This window comes from Candoia aspera, chromosome 8 (assembly GCF_035149785.1).
Source record: "Candoia aspera isolate rCanAsp1 chromosome 8, rCanAsp1.hap2, whole genome shotgun sequence".
Lineage (NCBI taxonomy): Eukaryota > Metazoa > Chordata > Lepidosauria > Squamata > Boidae > Candoia > Candoia aspera.
Genome location: NC_086160.1, coordinates 12,130,189 through 12,149,489, shown reverse-complemented (window position 1 = coordinate 12,149,489; position 19,301 = coordinate 12,130,189). Strand labels below are relative to the sequence as shown.

Genomic DNA, 19,301 nt, shown 5'->3' with positions numbered 1-19,301 from the left:
CTTGGCAACTTTAAGAAGTGTGGTCTTCAACTGTGAGAATTCCCCAGCCAGCCAATATAAACACTGAAAACAAGGGTCTAAATGGCAGAGTAGAAGAAACTCATATCGGGCCTCTTGCTGGCTCCAGGTGTAGAGGATGAGTATCTGCAGTGGACAGCCTCCTCTACCTATGGAAGATTTCCTCTCCCATGAAGACTCAAGGAAATTCAGATCCTCAGTCATGAAGTCTCCATGGAAATAAAGACTCCCCACTGCACAGACATGGAGGAAAAGTAGTGCTCTAGTTTGGCATATTGTTTAAAAAGGGCTATTATTGTAATTATGTGGGAAGTGTAAAATAGGTGAAAGTACAGACTTGTCCTACCTACCACTGACCCATTCTGGTTTGATATCCATAAGTTTGTTGACATGGTGTTACACAGAGCTCTCTCTCTCACACACATAAACATGACCCATGTACACTACTGTAGAGAAAAACCATCCTCAGGGTTGGTTTCAGCAAAACTACAACCCTGCTTGACAACATAGGGAAGTAGGACAGGGTACAATAATTCTGTCTGTGTTTCTAACCTTTCTTCTGGCTAGCCTTTTCTTTGTACAGCTCATTGCTCATTACTTGGATCTTTTGCTTTTGTTTTAACTTTCTAATTTTTGTTCCAATTTTTATGGGGGTGTGTTAAAATTAACTGCCTATATCATGTAAATCGATTAGGGCCAATTTAGGTTGTGGTGGCATATAAATGCAATAAATAATAATAATGTAACTGGCTGAGATCTTACTTCAGCCTGAGACTTTGAATAAGGTAAAGTTTTATTTCTTCCTAGATTACATGTAGCTAATTAACTAACCCATGATTAAGAGCTACATCATGGTACCAAGATAGGGTCATTTTTCTGCGGGCCTGAAACTGCTGATCTATTTTCAGTTTGATTTATTACTTCTCTTCACAATGTACAAATGTCTTCAATGATAAATACTTAGGAACTGATATGCTGCTAACCACACACACAAAAACGCTATGTATCTGTCCTCACCTCTTTGGCATGGCGTGCCTGCCTTGTTCTCCACTTGAGCTACGCCTAACGCGTTTTAAGAAATTGGGTGAGGAGGCTGAGCAATGAAGTCGAGCTGGAGAAGGAAGCACAGCAGCTAGTGATGCCTGACTGGAAGAAGTGTGAGAGCTGCTGGTAGGTACGTTCAGTTTTTACAAGGAGGATTCCAGCAAAAGGAAGGAAGGAAGGAAGGAAGGAAGGAAGGAAGGGGGGGAGAGAAAGAGAGAGAGAGAGAGAGAGAGAGAGAAAGAGAAAGAGAAAGAGAGTGAAAGAGAGAAAGAGAGTGAAAGAGAGAGAAGGAGAGAGAAGGAGAGAGAGAGAGAGAGAGAGAGAAAGAAAGGTCAAGTAAAGTATATGTGATACATGAAAGGCTGAGAATAAAAATAAAAAATATACTGCAGAACTTTGATTAAGAGTATGATCCATATGCTTTGTAACAACATACAAAGTGGAATCAAGAAGCATATTAAAGCTCTTTTACTGAAATTTACTTCTTCTACAATCTTAGCCTCTCAAGGATCTTCTAGTCATGTCTCCTAATAACTTCAGAATGAAGACAGGTAGAAAGAATATATTAATGAATGGAGCAGGTACTATTGCCTTACATGCTTGGCAGAAGTCTTGGTTTTTAATGAGGGCAAAGTTGCCTGTTTTCCAGACCTTGAGAGCGTAATAGGGTCTCAGCTTTGAAAAGCTTGATAAGACACTGGGGAAAAGAAAGGACGGCCTGAAATATATCAACAGGACCAAGACCAGTTTCCTTCCAAGCCTCCTATGTCCTCATCCTGCATATCTAACCTTCCATGCTGAACAGCATCCATGCTCAATCAGACCAGTAGAGATCAAAAGGTAACCACAGCTGATGCAAGGAAGTCTAAAACAGTTTGCAACATGCCAAGCTTTTTTTTGTGGGGGAGGTACAGTGAATACATTCCTTGTGTTAAGGAGGTGATATTGTCATGAGTACTGATGGTGAGCAGGAGGGGGCCTCTATCCAGGGGGGAAAACGCATGCGTAGTACTGTGGAATTAAGCAGCCATTCAAAGGGACACAGATCAGACCCGCCTTAACCTTTGGGGTTTATCTGTCTGGGTTTTTCCCACGCTTCTTCAGTTTGTTAGGATTTTCTGTCTTATGTAGCAGTAATAAACACTAGAGACCTATTCCTTGTCTCAGCGTGATTCCTAACTGTTAGGACAGATATGAAAGCATTAGGAGTTCCTATGACATAGTGACAGACCACGCAACCAACTACGTGACCAAGTTCTTATCAACTTCAGTGACACTTAAAACCATTGCAATTCAAATGTACGACTGGGTAGAAGGGAATGTCATGTGATCTCCATTTCTTGGTTTGTATTCAAAGATGTTAGCTACAGAGGGAGGCCAAAGTCTTTGAAAACAAATGTTTGCATGTTTTAATATGGGAGGCACCCTCAAACTCACACCTCATTGTCATCTCATTGACTGGAACATCTGACTCAACTTATTCCCTTAAGTGAGCTGATTGTCACATATTTTTTTCTAACAAAAGTAGTGACTGTTGTCTCAAAGGTTTCAATAAAGCCATGACACAAGACATTGAGTTGTGCCATGTTTATTTAACCAGAATCTTTAATCTATTAATAGGATTTAGATGAAGTTCAAATAAAGTAAAATTCTACATATTTTCCGTCTCCGTTCTAGTATGTCCTTGAAGCAAGCTGTTCAGAACATGAACCACAGCTTTCAGTGTACAACGAAGCAAAACACAAAATTCTCCTTTATTCTGAACATATAACCAAAGCAAGTCAACACCATATCCTCAGCAAGAAGCTGCTTCTCTACATCTGAGAACCAACATCAAAGACTAACAGTTCAGCTCTTACTGAACAAGCACTGTCAAGTTGGAAATACTGCTGCGGTAAAATCTGGCATAGAAGAAGAAAGCAAGCAACAAGGTTCAAAAAGAGGACAATGAAACCTCAGCTATGACATTTCTCACTTTCCTCTCTCCATTTCCTTTCTACCAGTAACTACTCATCCTAGGCATGTATTACCTGTAGGCAAGAAATAAAATTTGCTTTGGCACACACTCAATGTTGCAGCATTTCCAGCAAAGCCACAGATTATTTCAGATGAGGGGCATGCCAACGTGGAAAGGGGCAGCAGAAAAAATAATTAGAGAAGAAGGTATGTAGTTGCATTAGTTTTGCATTACAATTCTACATGCAATGATATACAAAAACATTATGCAGAGGAACATGAGATGAATGTCAGTATAAATAAGCACACACTGTCCAGTCAAGCACAGTTTCACTGTTTGCTAGGTTATAAAAAGGGCAAGGGGCTAATCCCTATTAGTGCAGAGAAGATACTTCCAGCCTTGTGTATCGAGAAGTTCCTTCACTCTATCAGCTTTCTGCATCACATTGGCGGCCTCCAAAGATTTTGGACTATAAATTCATCACCTTCCATTTTCTTGGAAGCCTATTCCTTCAATTACATTTTGGGCTTATGTATTACCTATGGAGAATACCACAGGCAAATAAGTATATCAGTCCAGATAAATAAATCTAAGATTAGAATCAGTTTACACTAAGCAGGTATAGAGTTTTCTCTCCAGGTTTCTATCCTTTGCTATGCTCTGTTTTAAATTGTACTTTGGATGTTGTAAGCCACTCAGAGTCTTTGGAGTGGGGTGGCTATAATAAATGTAAATTATAGTAATAATAGTAGGCACTAATATAACAGACATGTCCAAAATCATGAAAGAGTAGATGCTTGCTTCCTAGCCCAATTAATAAAGATTACTTGGAAGTTTCATTCATAAAGCACATCATCATGGAAAGCAGACACTGTTACATCATCTGAGCATTTCAAAATGAGAGTCCATGCTATGGTTATGACCAAAAAAAAAAATGAATTCCAGGATTACTCTCCTTTCTCTAAGACTAACATACCTCAAAACATTTTTCCCAAATGTCTCTCCCCTACTATAAACGTAATCTTACTTTTGCTGGTGAGGAGTCTCTGAGCTCATGGAATGATACCTCAAAAGTTTTCTTTGTGAAACAGATGGAGATGCTTCAGTAGACTCAGATGGCTCCTGGCTTTCCAACGGCATGTGGCTCAGGGTGTTAGCTCGCCTTCTAAAGCCCTGATAGGCTGATTGGGCAGGCTGTTCAGGAGACAGGCTTTCTGATGCAGTTGAGAGAAGGTCAAGATTGTCCACTGATCCATTTGTTTTTAGAGGGCTCTCTGAGGGAAAGTGGTTTTCCTGGTCATAGAGAGATGTTTCCTGTTGAATTAAGCAAAATTGCCCATCAAAATGTGCATGACCTAATAGTAGGGGATTAAGAATTGTTTTATTTTTAAATACTAGATCACCTGGTCGCCTTTAATGACCAAATATCTAATGCAGATAATCAAGCAGAAAGATTTCTATAGATTGTAAAAGGGGGGGCCAATCAAGTTCATGTCACCACGGTGTTCCCTAGGATCTTCCATAATAACTCTGTTATTATGGATGCTAATGGACTTCTGTGAAGACCAACAGACAAGCTGGCAGAAGAATAAAATATGCTCAATGGGACCTTGTGCAGATGAGTCTCCATGGTACTCACCCTGGAAGTAGGAAAATACCCCTAAAGGAAGATGAACCAACCTAATTTGGTCAACAATATAGAATGTGGCTGCAATCAAGGCCTTACCACATCTTTCTATTACATAGTCAACCATGAATCAAAGAGGACACCATGGAGACTCATGCTCATCACCTTCTTAGAATGAGAAGACACTTGAACAAAACAGACTGTAAGCAAGAGAGTCTGTATTTTCTTGCAATCACTAGTGAGAAATTATACAGATATACATACAGTAGATAGGTCTATTATTCAGGCTTATTAGCACATTTATGATAAAGTGATTTAGACCTTTAACAATAAAATATAACAATTGCTGTAAGCATTTATTGTGGACTAAAATAAGGGAGGTTATTCATTTTATGAAAGAAAATTAGAAAATGGTAAAATAAGCTATTCCTTTTTTGTGCTGTTTTACAGTGATTAGTTTACTTACTTTACTTGTAGTACTGAGTGTGCTGGATAAGGAGCTATCCAAATCAATACTTCCAGAAGTTTCCTGTTGACACTTACTTTTATTTCCCTGCCAAGAAAACCCTTGTGTTATATATATATTTTAAAAATACAAAGATATGCATATGTAAAAAATATGAAAATTCATATACATTTCACATAAAAGGCATCCCTTGTAATGAAGAAATTATTAAATTTAAAGTTCCTGACTGTATTGAGATCATTATTAAATTTAATTTCCTGGGTGAGCTAAGAATAGCCTTACTCTACAAGAAAAACAGACTGTTTTAGAAGGATGACTCAGATGGGTTAAGACACTGACTTTGTAAACAACTCAGAAATCAACAAAATAAAATATATCCAAGTATTATATGTGTTTTTGTGAAAAAATCAGTATTATAAACTCCTTTAAAATAAATCACTGATTTTAATTAAAAAAAAAGATTATCACAATGAGAACAGTTTGAACTTTAAACAATAGTATTATTAAATAAAGAAAAATCAGGGAGTGGGATACATTAAAAATCTGCTAAAAGGTACATTATTTATCATTGCTTGTAAAACAAACAACAACATTAACATGAGAATCAGATATATTAAAAGTAGTTAAAAACAACAGTTAAAAACAAAGTTTGGTGTAAATTTCAAGAAATTACAATTAACAAGTCAAAACATCTACAAAATAAAAGGTTCAATACCTATGCTATATTTCTATTCCGCTAATATTTCAGTATGAGTCTTGAAAAAGCTGTTTGTAACAATTAAAAAAATAGTCCATCCTCCCCCAACTCTTATATAAATACAACTCCAATATACAAACTGATCACCACCAGTAGACTAATGGCAAATAAATTAAACATTTAGATGCAGAAACCTGTTTTAGCTCTGCCTAAATTCCTGAAAATACCAGCGCCACACAAATCTGAAGGGAGAACATTTTAAAATCTAGTAGGCTCTGCCTTGTAGTTATCAAGTTCGTTATAGAAAGTGGAGACATTCAGAGCAAAGATTCTGTAGGAGAGCTTGCCCTATGAAAACAATTATCTTATATTCGATAGCCCAGTATTAGTAGTAGAGTCCTTTAAGTTTTGGGGCTCCATAATTTCTCAAGACCTGAGATGGACGCTTAACATCAGAACTACCATCAAAAAGGTGAACAAAGGATGTTCTTCCTGCGTCAACTTAGGAAGTTTAATTTATCTCAGGAGCTTTCGGTACAGTTTTACAGAGGAATTATTGAGTCTATTATCTGTTCTTCTATAACTGTCTGGTTTGGTTCCGCAACCAAGCAGGGCAGATCTAGACTTCAGTGGATAGTTAAGTCTGCAGAAAGAATTATTGCAATCCTCCTGCCTTCTATAGAAGACCTGTATATTGCAAGGGTCAAAAGGAGGGCGGAGAAGATATCTGCAGACCCTTCGCATCCTGGACATGAACTGTTTCAACTTCTATCAGGACGGTGCTACAGAGTACCGTATGTCAAAACATCTAGACATCAAAACAGTTTTTTCCCTCGTGCCATTGCTCTGTTGAACTCCTAATTAATATAGCATGATATAATGATTGATAATGTATGGCAAGACATGACTGCTAAGATGTGACCGGTAATGCTCTGTTAAATGTGAACATATGTTGGACAGCAGATGCAGTACGTTGTCCCTTAATTCTCCCTTTAAATATGACTGTAAGTTAGTTAATAGTCATAGTGTTATTTTCCTTCAATTCTTTTCTTTTTTTGATTGTATAGTTTTAGTAAATAACATTACTACTTTATTATTGTTTATTTTCTGATGTTATGTAAATATATTGAGAGCTCTTGCACCAAAGTCAAATTCCTTGTATGTCTAATCATACTTGGCCAATAAAGTATTCTGTTCTGTTCTGTTCTATTTTGGGGCTACTGGTAATTCTGTTAAGCTTCTCAGATCTTTAACTGAGGATTACAATTCTGCTGTGCCATTTGGCAACATCAAACTTTACCTATCAAACTGTGGAAACAGGAATGACTTCTTGCCTTCTAAACCTATTTATTAAGCAAATGTGTGTGCTGCAGTTTCATTCCGGCCCATGGAACGCATAAAATAATAAAACTTGCATGGTAAATGCCGGACATATCTAACTAGAAACTCGGCGTCATACACAATAGCCTCTCTAGTTGGGTTTTCTTTTCACATGCTTTCATTTTTTTCTCTCTCTTGATACTTAAATATTAAGTCTCAAAGATTGAAAATGACATTGGGGGACCAATGTTTGTAAGGCGCTCCATAAAAAAAGTGGGCTGCATTCACAGACGGATACATATTATATATTATTCATCATTTTTATCATTTTAGAAATATTTTTATATATGGTTGTTTATTTTATTATAAAAACACATTTTTCGTAACTCTGATTTCAACAACTGGAATAACAAAACAGCAACATTGGATGCAAGATGTCAAAAGAGACTTACTCGAGATAAAATGTTTTCTAATGACTCTGTAAGTGACCTTTTTGCTTTGCTCTTGAACATGTCTAGCTTGAACCGGGTTGTGCTGTTCGGCATCTCGTTTCCCATGGCTTCTACGGAGGACTGCGTGGTCTGGGAGGTTAAGACAACAAAAGCATTTGAAAAGAAAATAAAGATAAATGAATAGGATTCCTTTAAAACAATCCCTCATGTTTCTAATGCATTTTTCCACGCTGTTCTCCCAGTGAACATTTTTAGAATGAAAAAGTTGCTGGTCAAGAATGCAAAAGGCTTCCCAAAGTCCTCCAGGGACATTTTTATCAGTCCTTGTTTGGTCATCCTCTTGGCAATGGTTTGGCACAGCTATACAATTTTTGGGCAGCTTAGGAAAGCTTAGCCAATCAGGGATCAAACACTAGTGTAGCCAATCAATTTTAATTGTGAACTGGCATTATATGTCTAATTCAGAATGTAAGGAGCACTGTCCTGCTGTTCATTTTTGTCAGGCTCACTTTGCATGCCTGCCATGAACTCGCTGCTACACATATCAGCTGCTAGATGCTATGCCAGAACGAGAGCAAACACGTGTCAGCTCTTGCAGCTTTGAAGACAGAGAGGATCATTAACCACATTCCTTCACAAGCCGTTGAAGCCAAGGACGGTTGATAAGATACCTGGACTCTAATTAAGTCTAAGGAGAAGGGAGGGGGAAGATCAGGAGTGAGGGGTTGTTTGTGAGACGAAACAGGGAGGAGAGACTATGTCAGAGGGAATGATTTAATCTGAATGCTTTGGCACCAAAATGTCATTCAGAGCTTTGCAACTGTCCTGTGTAAATTAATTCTTTAATCTTCCTAATGGACTGTCTGGAGAATTTCTCAAGTTAAGATCCTGGTACTGGGGCCGTCACAATGTTTCAGTAAATGTTTAGCCCAAAATAATAGCTTAAAAAAAAGGCTATTTGATAGCATTAAAACAAACAAAAGCTGAAAATTCAAATATGAACAAATACCGCTTCAATTTTGCTCATGAGATAAGTAAATAAAAGAAATTCAAGTACAGCCATTTTGGGTTTAATTACTTTTTCTAAGATTCAGAGACACAACATGTCATCTTTGCTTCCTATAACTTTATATTTCTCAAATTGGTTCTAAGGTTTTGGTGAGTATCACATGATTTGAGAAAAATAGTAAATCTGTTCCAGCAGTACATCCTAGCTTTCTACTTGCAAGATGATTTGTGCAGAGCAATTTTCAAATATCCATTTACCCAACAGGCTGTATCCTTTTTTAAAAAAACTGACTTCCGCTCTCCTATGCAGATGCTATTAGAAAACGTTTTCCCCATCTTTTCAAAACAAATACAGGAAATAGAAAAGAAAACGGCGGACCTGTTTAACTTCACCAAGGTGAATGTGATCTTTCTGTTTGTCTTCATACATGTTTCTGAGAATAGACATTATTAGTTCATTCTCCTTCTGTTCATTTCTTGGCCTTATTTTCTATATAAGAAAAAAGGATATCTTAGTTTTTGCTAACTCATTGTATAACCAAATTGCTGCAAATATCATGAGTTGGCCACATCAACTTCACAATATACAGCAGGAGTTATAAAACTATTTATCTTAATTAGCCTTCTATCCTCTGTCATTCTAAGAAGTGAATGGCCAAACAATCCTGACTTCTAAAGGCAATGTTTATTTAGCTGGCTCCAAAAGATTATATCTCTAATTTAAAATCATATGCTTGTTATTTCCAGGCTTTTCCACATCATTTATGGGCCCAATGCTACAAAAGTTTGCCTCAACCCAATATAAAGCAAGATGTTTTTGACAAATATTTCCTATTCAGAAACCTAGATCTATTTTAGATTAATCAAGGTTGAAATCAAAACATATGGAGAAGTCTCAGATGCTATAATACGAAAAACACAGCTTATTATGTTAAATTATATAATCAACCAATGACGTTTAATGATGGGCAAGAAGTTGATGTAGTGCAACTTCCGCTAAGAGGCACAAATTAGAGATACAAACTAGAAAATGTGTTTTTCCTCAAAAAAAAATACTCATAAGATTACCTGAATTTCCTCAAAGATTGAGGCCTGCTCCTGGTTATTCAATGTTGTTAAATGTTTTTGCAGCTCCAACTTAGTTTTAGAAGGATGCATCCCTGGCAAATAACAGATCAACATTAAGTCAGCAAAGTGTCTTTTGGACAATATTTGGTCACATGATATTCGCAAAGTGTGCTATGGATGGATGAAGCCATGGGGGAAACAATTTGCTCTTTCATCCCCTGGTGAAAAGTAGCTGCAGCAACAGATTAAGGTTCATATTTGTTGGCTTCCGGTAGGGAATGGCAGACTGACTGGCTGTGCCGCAGGCTTAGCGGGCGGAGTTGAAACGCAGTAACTTTTTTTGGGCTCTGGCAGGTTCTCCTGAACCCCAGAAATGTTCTCTGGATCAAGGAGAACACTTGGAATCATCCCATCTGTCCTCCAGATGGCTGCTTGCAGCCAGAAGGTCGCAAACAGCATTTCACATTCAACTGGTAAGAGCCAGCTGGGAGGTGGGACGTCACTACTTTCCAAGCCATGCTGTAGCCTTAAAGGGACACTAAGACTGGCCATCTGATTTCTAGATCACCAAATTTGTATTTTTTTTAAGTATACGTACCCCAAGAGAGGCTTTCTACAGGGAGGAGAAGCTGGCTCTCTTGGTGCTTATCGTTATTTTTGGGATTACTTCTTAAAAAAAAAATTTTTTTTAAGTTTTAGATTTCATTTTTCTTCCAAATATAAAGGAGAATTGAGAATAGAGCTCTGTGCACATTGTGGGGATATGTAAATGCTCTGGTTTATTTTGAAGTGGGATAAGGGTTAAAGAATGTTTATTTGGTTTGCTTTAAGGGTTTGATTGATGTCATTTGCTTTTAAAGATTTGGGTTACGATTATTAGGGTTTAAAAATATGTTTATTTGGATGGTTTTAAGGATTTGATTTGAGGTCACTGTTTTGAATTATCTTTGTTTTGGGGGTTTATTAAGATAAAGATTATTAAAAATTTGAAAAAAAATTCTCTTGTGTTTTCACACCTTTTCAGTTCTTTTTTCTTTCTTTGTAGTTTTTTTTGTAGTTTTTATTCTTCTCTTGAAACTTAATAAAATTTATTTTTTTTTAAAAAAGATTCACATTTGTTTTGGCCCCAGACATCAATATTTATTTATTTATGCATTTATATACTGTTCCGCTCCATAAGACTCCAGGCGGTTAATGATCATAGAGAGAGATAAGATATACAGAATACAATAATCATTAAACAGTTAAAAATCTAGTTCTCTCAAACTCAGATAAAAGTAGAAAGATCACAGCTGAAAATAACCAACTGCCAGTATCTGAAGGCAACTATCATTCTCTAAAGGTTCTATGACATAAAACTGTTGTTATGCCTTCCTAAAATTCAGTTAAAGGAAAGTCCTGAAGATACCTAGGAACTAAGCCATGTAAGGCTCTATATGATAAAACTAGCACTTTGAATTGGATTTGGAAACCTACCAATAGCCAAGAGTGCCTGGTATCAGATGGCTGAATCAACTGTCATTCACCAGTAGCTGAGCTTTCATATTCTCCAATTTCTGGGTCATTCTCTTATGCTGGTCTATGGCAGGCATAAAGACTGATTTGATTTGGGTCATCTTCAAGGGCAGCCCCATGTCAAGCTCATTATAGCAGTCCAACTTGGAAGCCATGAGGGCATAAGTTGCCATTGCTATGGCAGTGACATTAATCGAAGAAAACTCTGGAGACAGGCTGCTATGTAAAAAGGATCATTTTGATTGGTGACTGCTGCCCTGGTGTGCAGCAGGATCCAACAGGGCTATATTGAATGAGATTTCAGCTCTGCTCATTCACCTTCAGCTGACTCAGTAGTAAAATGTCCCGTGGCACAGGTGCACAGTCTGGGAACCACAGTTTCTCTCAACCCTTCTCCAGTGTTGCTGAAGTAGCAAAGATACATTTTTACACCCTAAAAATTAAACAAAGCTTTTTGTTCCTGGTGCTATATCTATCACTAACTCCCCAATTTATTAAAGAAAACACATATACTGGGCTGTATAATTCTTACCTTCTACCTTTTCAGAAAGTTTATGAAGAGTTTGCATAGGACACCCATCGCAGAACTGGACCTGTGCTTTGGAACTTTGCTGGATTGCAGCCACACTGAAAGCCTGTTTCAAGGTCATCATGATCTCATCCACCTAAATGAAAGCGAGTCAAAGCTGAGGACTTCATTGTTGAGACGGTAGTACAAAGAGTATTGTTTGGACTATGTCCCTGCTGTACTAGTCTTGGCAATGACAAGAATCAAGTTTCAGAGAGCAAGTATAATTAATTAAGCATTTACTGCACCTCTCCTATGCTTCAGGCAATTCTACTCCAGAAGGCTACAGCAATACAGGTTTACCGCTAAAATCAGTAAGAATAAATCCAAGCAGGTGAACAGCCCAAAAAGAAAACTGCAAAAGAGCAGACTTAACAGGTTAAGTAATGTACTGTTCATATTTCACAGAACTGGGACTCCAAATCTGCTCTGTTAGTTTGGGAGGACTTCTTGGATGAATGGAGGAAAAGGGAAGAAGAATAAAGTCCTGAAGAGTCAGGAAATGACTGTTACTACCATGCTGGATTTAAATTGGACTTTAAAGTTTCTATTCTGATCAATGATTTCTTAATATGTTTCCTTTCATTATAATGCATATTCACCATCCATTTTAAGGAGGTGAAATTTTAGGTACAGGGCTGATCCTGCTTTCAAGAAATAGATTTTTTTTTAAAGATTTAAAATGAAATTGATTTTTTTTAAAGATTACATGCCAATTAGTTTACTGCTTATTCTTGCTCTTTTTTATAGGTTATTACTGCTGTTTTCGGTATCTCTGCATACTGCTTGCAGTTCTAGATAGCTGTCCTGAAATCCCGATCCGAAAGCAAGACTGAAAAGCCTGATCAACAAAAATATGCTCACTAACATAGCACAGATCTTCCTAAATAAGTTGTGCAATAGCATAGCTGTAGCCAATCAAAATCTGGGAGTGCAATGTGTCAAAAAATAGCCAGCCTGTTGCATATTCAGCATTTGCAGTTTGCATAGTAATGACTTGTTATGCTAAAATAATAACTAAAAAAATCAAATCAGAGTAAGCTTTCAGCACTGGGAGCTGCTGCTGCTGCTGCTGCTTTAAATCAGTGAATTCATGAAGAATTCTCTGAAGCATTTTCACAACCTGTTTCCTTCTAACTCTTAGGCTGGCTTACAATCCCTACATTCTGTGCAGATGTGTGGGTCTGTCACTGCAATTCTCTCGAGGCATCTTGAATAATACAGTCTTTCTCCAACTTTTCAAGCTCTTACCAGGGCTTCATCTGTACACTGAAATACATAACATACAAAATGGAAGCCTCCATTTTTTGAAGACTCTCTGCAGATAAATCCAAAGTGATCCACATGTCTAATCCCCTGCAAGACACATCATTACATCAAAGGTTTACAAAGAAATGACTATAAATAGCCCTGTTCATAGTAACAATACTGCCACATACAAAGTATTTTTCAAAAATACTTTTAAAAGAAGTGCACATTAATTGGTTGCATTCAATTATATTTTCAACCCCAGAAGTAACATGTCCAGACTAGGAAGTATAATTAGTTTTTACTATAGCCTCTCCAGATTCATAAACCAGAGACTGAAATTGTCTTTTTCAGACAAGCCACAGTTAAATATAACCACATATTGTCCCACTTTGATAAAATGGTAAGTCACAGCTGAAAACAGGAAAGGACATTCCTTATAGCCTTATGATTGAACTGAGGAGAAAGGAGGGGGTTAGTTCATAATCTTTTTCATGTAGCATTAAACTATGGTTTAGTTGCCTTCATACTTAAAAAACTCCATGAAAGAAGATCTCAGAATCTTTTCCTTCTTATTTGCCTTACAGAAAGATTAAAGTAAAATGCTCTGAGCAAGCAATTCCACAAGAGACATAATTTAGCAGAAGTCTCAAAGGAATTGAATTGTATAATATAACAATCTTTCCATGACCATGGGTAGATACACTAATACATTAAAATATGATGCTTTTCATGTGCAACACTCATATCTGACCTTCTGCTGTTCAGTTCTGGAAGTGCCAGGACAGAAGCCTGGCCTGAAAAAAATCTGGTGCTGTTATAAACATTCTAAAACCTTTAAAGATACAGAGGAGATAAAACAAAAGGGGAACTCTTATACAACTCGCAAGGTGCAAATCCCATCTGTCTATAATCTAGTCCAGTGTATTTCTACATTTTTTAAATAAAATGCTGATGGAAATGTGGTGGAAATATGATCCTAAAAACAGGGAAAGTGGAGCAGATGTTCATGGTTTGAAACTTCCTAAGATGCTCTAGATAGCCCCTTTAGTTCTCCCTTTGCAATTGGAACAAATAAACAGAAAGCTTTTAACTAATTATAGTTTCCACCTTTATTTATTTCGACCTCAAAATTATAGCTATCAGACTGAGAGCAAATCAGGGTAGCTGAAGCTGAATAAACTGTTTATTTCAGTAGACAGCATGTATAAAGCAAAGCTTATACATGTAACACAAAGCATTTAATGTAAATCAAATTTACTGAGAATGCAGAAAATGCATGTTAACCTAGCTCATAATCTTGAAAGAATAAATATTTTAGGTTTCATTTATAGGCTATGGAAAAATAACTCTAACATGTGGTTGTAAAACATGAAATCAAACAGCAGGGTAATTACTGTGCAATGAAGAATATTCTGAAGGAGTTTGTAAATATTCTGGAGGAGTTTGTAAAACATTTTCATAAAGCTTAATTCTAAGATTTTTCAGTTATACATTCTTCATCTTACAGTTACAGTTTTTCATCTTGGAAATCAGCCCTTCTTTACAGTGATAGTACTTCCATAGAAAGATTTTAATCCTTGGTCCCATTTTTTAATATTTTATGTTTTTCTTGAACAGCAACTCTGGGATGGATCTGGTTTTAGAATTAATGACTCTTCTGAATAGAAAAGGGAAGTAAAACAGATCATTTTTCCCTGCTGCACCTTAAAATAAGAGAACATTGTCAACGAATATTGTGGTCAACCTCCAAGTGAAGATGCAGAGCTTGGCATATGCCTTGCTTTATCAACAGACGTTAAGATGTGTACTGTAATGTTTTCTTCCACTGGCTGTGCTACAAGTTAACCAGTTAAATGGACTGGGAGTGGGAGTCAGATTGTTACATTTTATTTCCTGTTGGCCTGAGAAAAACAGAATTTGACCTTGAGGGCAAGTGGCTAAGTGCTGACTCAGAAATATTCCTTGACTAAGGAAATGGTCTCAGAGAAGCTTCTTCTAATTTATGACAGATTTCCTTTAGAAAGAACCGTTCTGGGATTTATGTTAACGTGTTTTAAAGTTCCTTTGATAAGTAAATTCATTATTGGCAGCCAACCACTTAGTATCAGGGGATTTCTATGGAATTACATTATCTGCTTCCATACTTTGGACAATCTGGAAAAAAAAAAGCTTCATGAGACAGGACTTCACATAGGAAGCAAGTTTTTAAAAATGCACTGGTCAAAAAACATGTAAGTTTTTTTCTCTCCATCACAAACTAGCTATATTTGGCTAATAATCCTGGGCTTCCTAAAATACAGATGGCTGTGAAAGCAAAACTGTATGTTTCACCTTTATCGCTTTCACCAGTTCCCCTGGCACAATTCTGGCTTGATACGAGACGGGGAACTTTTGCTAATCCCAGAAAAGTAAGACAGAATCATAGCATACCATAGGACTGTCAGTAAAATGAATGAAAATATTTTAATACAGTCCAGAATTTCTAACAATCAGCTAAGTTTACAGTTTGCAGCTAAAATCCTAAGAATGTCATTGTCATGTATAACCCACCACTGTTTTGGGGTAGCCCCTTTTAATTTGCTAAACAAATACATTTATTCTTAGAATTCTTAGTAGAAGCAAGAATTTAATTCTAGACCTTAATAATAGTTATTTTGTACTTTTACTACAACAGCACCCTCATTTCCTTCCAGAAACTGCTAAAATCAGGGCTATTCTAGAGGGCCTTTAGGAACTGAATGGTCACCATTACACTTAGCGCTTTACGGTTATTTATGCATTTATTGGTTTTTATGCTTTCACACTGTTTTTATTTTTTGTTGTAAACCACCAGGAGACATTCTTGTGGAATCCTGAAGTATGTAACCACAACAATAAACAAACAAACAAACAATACTTCCTGATACTATTGAGAAATATTTAAAAGCTTGTGGTGTGGAAATAAAAATTTAAAAGTACAAGGCTGTAATAAAGTGGTCGTTTAATTAAACAGCCAAAATAGCAATGGGATTTTTTTCATTCTGCAATGAAAAAAATCTAATAATAATAATAATAATGTGTAGAAACCAACAAACAGAAATCAATCAGAGACAAGAGAATGAAAAATGAATGAAAATGTTGATACCTGGGAGCAAAAAGAAATTTCTTTAAAGCTTTTCTCAATAACTACTTTTTTGGTATCAGGACTAATGATGTAAACTTCAGACTGCCCAATCTGAAAATGATAAAAACAGTGTTAATAAGCTTTATTATGCAGCCAAAATATGGTTATTAAGCTCAGCATTTTGAGTTGGTATGCTCTGCATAAGCAGAATGCAAAGGAGGATTTAAATGCTATTTAACGCAGTATTAAAAACTGAATTAGCTTACTTTAAAAAAAAATCGATTAACCCGACTGAACAAACGGCATGTTCCAATGATTGCAAATGATGAAACAAGTGTTGCAAACTCTGCCCCTTCTGAATTTGCGTGATGTTACACATAAGTACATAAGGAAGAGTTGGCACTGTGACATCAAAATATGTGTTCCATCGCTTTCATGTCACTGGGGTTTATAGTAAATGCCTCTGGCTTGTAAAACAGATCTCAGCTATGTCCCTGTCCATTCTGGTGACAGCAGTTCTCATAAGTTCTTAGACCCTATCCTGCTATCTCATCTTTTGGACTTGAAATAGATATTCCTACCTGCAAAGCCTGTGGATTAGAAGGGAACTGTGATCTCTCTCCCTAAAGGTCTCCATACACACAGTAATTCATAAATAGTTATACATTATTCACTTCAAAGGAGAAGGAAGGATTGAACATCTCTCCCTTTTTGGTCGCACCTACTCCAAAATGAGTGGAAACATTTGCACACAGGTCAAATGAGCTGTAAAATGAAACTACAATATACACAATGAGCAAAACCGTAACGGAGTTATTTCCCACAAGAAGAGCCTTCACATTTTATTTTTCCTTACATAGCTTCCTGAAGCAAATTTAATCTTATATACTATGAAGGATTACCAGACTAGAAGTCTGATTAATATAACCTTGCTTTAGTGGAAGGCAATGTCACCAGGGCTACTTCACCTATTATACAAGCTGCTTTAGTATATATAAAGTTAATGGGATAAACAGCTGTTAAAAATGCATGATCATACAGGTATGCTTATTCAAGGCTGCAGCTTGGGACTGCAGCTGTAGACTATCGTTTGACATGCCACATGTTGCCAGGCTACCGTGGATGGAAGTGGTTTTAAGAAAGCAGACTATGAGACATTACCTCATAGCCTGTTAAGCATTTTCGATGGGCAAATCTTACCCTATGCTGCTTAATTTTACTTGGAAACTTTTGATGAATATTATGTACTGTATACTCAGGTTTGCACACCATTGCACACTGAACTGAGGGCTGACAAACCCTCCAAAGTGCCCATCGTATTGGGCCCTCCCTCCACAGCAAACAGTCTGTACATGATGGAACCAGTAGGTGATGCAACTGTGTTTTGTTTTTTTAATTTGATAAAACTTCCTGAATGGCTTCTGTTAAAAAATAAGAACAAGTTAAGCACAGCATATCGCATAAAACCATAACATCAAAAGCATCAAAATTAACAACATCCCAGAATGTAAAACACAACTTTTGCAACTGAGAGACCCCGATGGTATAATGGAATTAAAAGATCTGGGTGCACTGCAAGACGACAGGGAACCTTTGGGGGAAGGATGCCTTATTTGATATGACCCTATCCAAAAGTCCTTCTCCGTCCTAGTTATCTGGTAGATTTTATCATGGACTCTTAGAAGATGTGATCGGGTTGGTACAAAGTAACAGAAGAAGAGTTAGGACTTTGCGTAGGAGTACCATCATAAACTATAACCATTTCAAAGTTTTCTAGAAAAGGTGATTAAAGTTTCTTTTCTAAAAGGAGGGCCTTGTCTATTTGACCCAGACCTTTCTTCCTAACAAGTAGGGAAAGTTTCCAGTTGCCCAATGAAGAGGGAAGTGTAAGGTCAGAAGTATTTTTTCCTTTATTACTTCATACCCATTTCCTTAAATTAAAAGAAACAATACATCCATTAGAGGAAGGCACAGTAGTGCTACATGGGCACACTGAAAGAAGCTTCATAGTTAAGACCAGCATTACCTACATTTTATCTGCTATGAGAAGACACTCATCCTAGGAAATCAATTCCACTGGAATCTACTATGATTTATTCCTCAGCAAATATGCACAGAATCTCTTTCTTTTCCCCAGAGAAGATAATGGCAGTTTCATGCAGTGAAAATATGAAAGGAGAAAAAGGTTGCTAAGTTAGTACAACGGGAATCCTCCCGCAGGAACTTCTCAGTTAAAAAAGGAAAACATACGAGAACATGAAACCAGCCTGTTCGACAGGCCTAGGCCCATCTAGCCAGCCTTCTGTTTCACATGGTGGCCTACCAGAAGCATCTAGGAAGCATACAAGTAGCAGATCACGGCAGCCTTCCGCTATCATGGTTATTAGGGTTTTATAATGATCTGACTCTGTGGTGATCATAATGTATACACAATTATTTCCATCCATGCCAGAATAAATAACCAACGGTGACGGGGAAGAGTTTAACATGGAGCTGTACAGAAAAGGAACAGCCTTCCCCGATAGCATTTTAACCATTTGCCAGAAAGTTATGACTTATACTTGCCTATCTTTACAGCTAGATGCAGAACCACAGGAGATGTACCGATTTTAAGGACAATGTTTAATTTTGTGTTAGTTTAAGCATGAAAGTATTCCTATTCTCATTTCCTAAGCCAGACAGTTTAAAAGACATAGAACAAAAATAAGTGTCACTCTGTTTAACCAATTCAAACATAAAAGAGCACCATTTAGATTTGTACTTGTGATCTGGTTGGTTTAGAACAGTGTTTCTCAACCTTGGCAACTTTAAGACTTCAACTCCCAGAATTGCCCAGCCACCATGGACACGTAGCTTGTTCCTTCACATCACAGCAAATAAACCCACAAATGCTTCTGCTTTAGTTTCTCATTTCATCCAAATTGACTTAAAGTTTGCAAAAATTGTCTGTGCGGACAAAAATTAAAGGAAACTGGTTAATGGATGACTTCCTGGGTTTTTTTGCTTGGATGAAAAGTGGAGAAAGATTGTGAGGAGCTGGGAAAGGAACGGAACAGATAGCAGCAGGTGAACCAGCTGAGAACGTATCTCAGAAACAGCAGCTCAGCCTAGGTGAGAAGCATTTCAAATGATACAAAGGGACTGTACCTTCATTAATTCACTATAAATGAGACTGGAAAACTCCTCTTGAAGTTTCCAAGATGACGT

General features: G+C 37.0%; 1 protein-coding gene across 3 annotated transcripts in view; it reads right to left on the bottom strand.

Annotated features, from left to right (window-relative positions):
• The window catches only part of TBC1D1 (TBC1 domain family member 1), an 85,070-nt gene that overhangs the window by 36,531 nt on the left and 29,238 nt on the right, over window positions 1-19,301 (bottom strand). For 2 of the 3 annotated variants that reach the window (XM_063310684.1, XM_063310685.1), the window contains exons 3-10: window positions 16,116-16,205; window positions 12,992-13,096; window positions 11,705-11,837; window positions 9,658-9,749; window positions 8,969-9,079; window positions 7,582-7,710; window positions 5,113-5,199; window positions 4,047-4,333 (exon numbers count right to left, since the gene is read on the bottom strand). In XM_063310684.1, coding sequence (XP_063166754.1) covers window positions 4,047-4,333; window positions 5,113-5,199; window positions 7,582-7,710; window positions 8,969-9,079; window positions 9,658-9,749; window positions 11,705-11,837; window positions 12,992-13,096; window positions 16,116-16,205 — 1,034 coding nt within the window. Of the gene's footprint in view, window positions 1-1,035; window positions 1,186-4,046; window positions 4,334-5,112; window positions 5,200-7,581; window positions 7,711-8,968; window positions 9,080-9,657; window positions 9,750-11,704; window positions 11,838-12,991; window positions 13,097-16,115; window positions 16,206-19,301 lie in introns of all 3 variants that reach the window. The other variant, XM_063310686.1, reaches the window with a different exon arrangement.